This window comes from Monoraphidium neglectum, assembly GCF_000611645.1.
Source record: "Monoraphidium neglectum strain SAG 48.87 unplaced genomic scaffold scaffold00102, whole genome shotgun sequence".
Classification (NCBI taxonomy): Eukaryota; Viridiplantae; Chlorophyta; class Chlorophyceae; order Sphaeropleales; family Selenastraceae; genus Monoraphidium; species Monoraphidium neglectum.
This window is the reverse complement of record NW_014013526.1, coordinates 5,053-9,042: the sequence shown is the minus strand read 5'-3', so window position 1 is coordinate 9,042 and position 3,990 is coordinate 5,053. Positions and strand designations below refer to the sequence as shown.

Sequence of the window (3,990 nt, the reverse complement as noted above, 5' to 3'; positions counted from 1 at the left end):
GGCCACCGCCTCGCTCCGCGCCGCCGCCGCGTCGCCGCCGCCGCCGCCGGGCGTCGCCGCTGCCGTGACCGACGCCCACCTGCTGTCGTTCGGCGCGATGCTTGGCGAGCGCTCGAGCCGCGACGCCCTCGCGAGCGCCGGCTTGCCCGGGCCCGTCGGGCCGAGCGCCGGCGCGCTCTTCGGCGCCGCCGACACGGCCGCGTTTTTCGGTCCCTGGGAGCCGCTGATTCACGAGCGCGCCCCAGGCGGCGGCGTGCTGTACTGGGCTTGGCGCCGCCCGCTGCGCAGGGGGCTGTACCTTTACCTCTCGCGCTCCGTCTTCCCGGGCGTCACGCCGGCGCAGCTGCGCGCCTTTGCGCATGACGACGCGTGGCGCGTGCGGTGGGACCGCGCGACGGCGTCACTCGGGCCTGCGGCGCCGGCGCTCGAGGGGGAAGGGGCCGCCGGGCGCGAGAGCGAGGTGCTGGCGGCGCTCGTGCGTTTCCCCGCGCCGATGGCGCCCCGCGCGTACACGTACGCGCGCCGCGTGTGGCCGCGCGCGTGTGACGGCGGCTGCTACGCGCTCGCGCGCGCGTGTGCGCCGCCGGGCGGCGCGGCTGCGGCGCCCACGCGCGCGGTGCCGGTGACGGACTATTGCAGTGCGGCCGTCATACGCGCAGCGGCGGGCGCGGGCGCGGCGGCGGCGGCGGCGGCCGCAGCCGCAGCGAACGGCGGCGAAGGCGGCGGGGCAGCGGCAGAGATGATCTTGGTGTATTTCGAGGACTCCCTGGCGAGGACGTCGATTGTGAATCTGGGCGTGAGAAAGGGCCTGTGGCCGGCGATGCTGCGGACAGAGCGCGCGCTGAGGGCGCACGCGGCGGGCAGCTGCGGCGACGGTGGCGTCGGCGGCGGCGGGTTCGGCAGCTTCAGCCTGCGGCGCGCTGGCAGCGAACGCTGGGAGCCCCGGGGTGCCCCTGCGGCTGCGGCGGGCGTTGCGGCGGGCGCGCGGCTGGGCGGGGCGCTGCGGGCGGCGGCGCGCGCGCTGAGCGCGCTGGGGGCGGCGGCCGGCGCGCTGTGGGCGGCGCACGCGCGCGTCGCGTCGCTGCTGCCGCGGCTGGAGCTGCGCCTGCTGCGCTCGCTGGTCAATTTGATTGCAGGTGCGGGTGCGGCCGGCACGCGCCGCCGCTCTTTGCAAGCGGCGCGTGCCGCCCCGCGGCTGTCATGCGTTGCGCTCCCGCCGCTCTCCCGCCCCCTGTCCCTTGACTCGCACCCGCTCGCCGGCCGGGCGGGGGCGCCGCCGCCGCCGCCGCGCGCCACGGCTGCTGCCGCGGGCGCTAATGCGGCGAAAGGGTCGGCGCAGCCAGCATCGCACCCTCTGGCAGGGGCAGTGCACGAGGCTGCGCCCCCTCAGAACTCCGCGCCTGAAAGCCTTCCAGTCAGGCCAGCGACGTCAAAGGCAGCACAAGGGGCGGGTGGCGGGGGCAGCAGCGGCAGCGGCGGCGGGGGTGCGCGGTGTCCAGGCAGTGTCGTCGGCCCAAACAGGGCTGGCGGGTCTGAGCGGCGCCTCGGCGCCGTGGGGCGCCTGCTCCGCGTGCTGTTGCAGGCTGCGGGCGTGCGGGCCGCCCACAGGCTGCTCTTTTACCTGCCAAGTCAGCACTGACGCCAGTGCGCCGGGCTGCTTGGCGGGGCTCACAAATTGTGTTCCATTTTTGGCAGGTGGGCTCGGCACCTAGATCGGCTCGGCCCCTTGTTCTGGCAAGCCAGCCAACGCTCAGCGCCGCAGAGCGTAGGTCCAACACAACCATTTGTATGTGCAACGAGAGGCAGCGGTGGCACACAGTGAACTCATATACGCAAACACACACACACACACACACACTACGAGCGGAGCCAGGTGCGGCTTGGCCCAACCCCTTCAGGGGGCTTGAGCAAGGCCACGCGGACACGTGGCTGGGGATTGCGTGGGCCAGTGCCCCACACCCCTTGATCACGCATGTTGGGCTATGTTGTGGGGCAACTGTGTTGTGTCCCTTTTGGCAGAGCCACTTGTATCGTTTGGTCTCTGTCCTGCAGTCCCTCACGTGCCCGTGGCCACGTGGCTCCACAGGCTGTGCACGCTTTGCTGTCCATGGGTATTTTTCCACCCATCCCGACCCCGTTCCCTTATTCTAAGCGACGACAGCCAGTCATTCTGGGTGTATGGGCACCGCGTACACAGCTGATGGATAGGGTTGAGGGTTCTGTGGCCACGTATCACACCGATGGCCGTATGCCATCACATCCGGGCATATTGTCGAAGGCAAACTGTGCCAAGCAAATTCACCAAGGCAGGCTTGAAGGATTGCCAGATCTCCGTGTATTATGCAACACGTGACTTGACTTTTTGAGCGCCAACCAAACTCATGGGACTGGCACCACTCCTCTTCACCTTGACTTGACATAATGCTGCTGGCATCTGCGCTGGACAAGCGCAGAATCAGCGCTGCAGGACGACCAGGTCTCATGTTATGTATTGGCAGGGACGTCGTGCTTTGTTGCGGCACAAACAGTTTTGCTGTTGCTAGGATAGGCTCAACCGACAGGTACCGCACTCTCACCATCAAGAGGCGCTGCCAATGCCATTTTTGCAATGCACTTGCCGTGTAATTGAATCCACAGCGCTCATGGGATGCAACGGGAGCCCTGCTTTCTGACGCCCCCAGCGCAGCGCCCAAAACAGTAACCCCACCCTGAGCCTTTTGCAATGCGCTTGACTTATGGCTAGATCGAGGAAGCCAGCGCACAGCCCACACCAGTCGAGCTTCAGAGCACAGGACCGGCGACGACGCTGGCTGATGACAGGCGAGGATGTGCACAACACAGCCAGGAAGGCAGATCCAGCGCTGACGTCCTGGTGAAAACCCTGAACCTTGATTTTTGTTCAGCTGCACCGCATCGCAGGCAGACCAGCACCGCCTCAAGGCTGAATGAGGTCCTGCAACCCTGCAGAATTTACGACTCCTGCGGCATCAACCAGCCGGCTGCTCTCCGCGCTCGCCAGCCGGTTTACAGGTTGGTTATGTGGCGTTGGGTGCCTTCACTCACCCCACACCCAACGCTCGGCCACCCCTGAGGTTTTTTGTGCTGCCAACAAGCCCGCTGTCCAGCAGAAGATTGCAAGGGTCGGGGAGTGTGCTTACATTACACAACAATGGGGTTTTAGGTTCGGCTGACAGCAGCAGAGCAGGCACGAAGGGGGCTACTGCTGTGAAGCTGCCTGTGCTGCCTGATCGCCAGCCGCGGCCGCGAGCTTCAGCAGCTGTGGCAACACAACGGGTAGGCTGCTGGCATGAACCCACGCAGCGCCGGGCCTGCTGCCGCCGCCCGCTGTGCGGTGGTCAGGCAGCAGTGTGACGCCAGGCAGCGCGGCTGCCAGCCGTGGTAGCAGCGCCTCGCCGGCCAGCTGCGGCTTGACGGCTGGCGCCGGCTGGAGCTGCTGGTGCTGCTGCTGCTGCTGCTGCTGCTGCTGCTGCTGCTGCTGCTGGAGCGGCTTTGATGGCCGCAGCGGCGAGAGCGCCAGGCGCACGCGCCCTTGCGATGCAAAGACAAAGTCGACCGCTTGACCAGCAGAAGGCGCGCCCGAGCCCGCGCCCGCGCTTGCGCCTGCGCCGCCGCCGCTGCCGCTGGGCGGCCCCACCAGCAGCCGCGCCCGGTAGGGTGACCCCCGGCAGTGCGCGCTGACGCCGCGCGGCGGCCTGGGCGCGGGCGCGGCCGTGGCGCTCCCTCGCCCCTGGGGCGGCCCCGGCCCCGGCCCCGGCCGCAGCGTCGCGGCGAGGCAGGCGAGGGGCCAGCCCGAGATGCCCAGAGCGTCGAGGAGCAAGCCCTCCTCCCGGGCCTCCGCCATTTCGCCAAATGGGGCCAAAACTGGGTCCAGCGCCGCCGCCGCGCTGCGCACGTTGCAGTGCAGCTGGAGAGCGCGCGCGGCGGCGCACGCCTCGTTGGCCAGATCGGCCGGGGCGGGAGCTGGCGCGG

At 69.1% G+C, this 3,990-nt stretch overlaps 2 protein-coding genes across 2 annotated transcripts in view; one reads left to right on the top strand and one right to left on the bottom strand.

The window, feature by feature from the left end:
* Positions 1-97: 97 nt before the first annotated feature.
* Positions 98-1,712, top strand: MNEG_1078 (hypothetical protein; the record flags this gene model as incomplete). Its single annotated transcript, XM_014050432.1, has 2 exons — positions 98-1,136; positions 1,696-1,712. 2 exons carry the CDS (start codon positions 98-100, stop codon positions 1,710-1,712), a joined length of 1,056 nt encoding a protein of 351 aa, XP_013905886.1.
* A 1,505-nt stretch (positions 1,713-3,217) lies between these two features.
* Positions 3,218-3,990, bottom strand: part of MNEG_1077 (hypothetical protein) — a gene marked incomplete at both ends in the record, with an annotated part of 5,590 nt that continues 4,817 nt past the window's right edge. The window contains one exon of the mRNA XM_014050431.1: positions 3,218-3,981. Within this exon, the coding sequence (XP_013905885.1) occupies positions 3,218-3,981 (764 nt within the window). The remainder of the gene's footprint in view (positions 3,982-3,990) is intronic.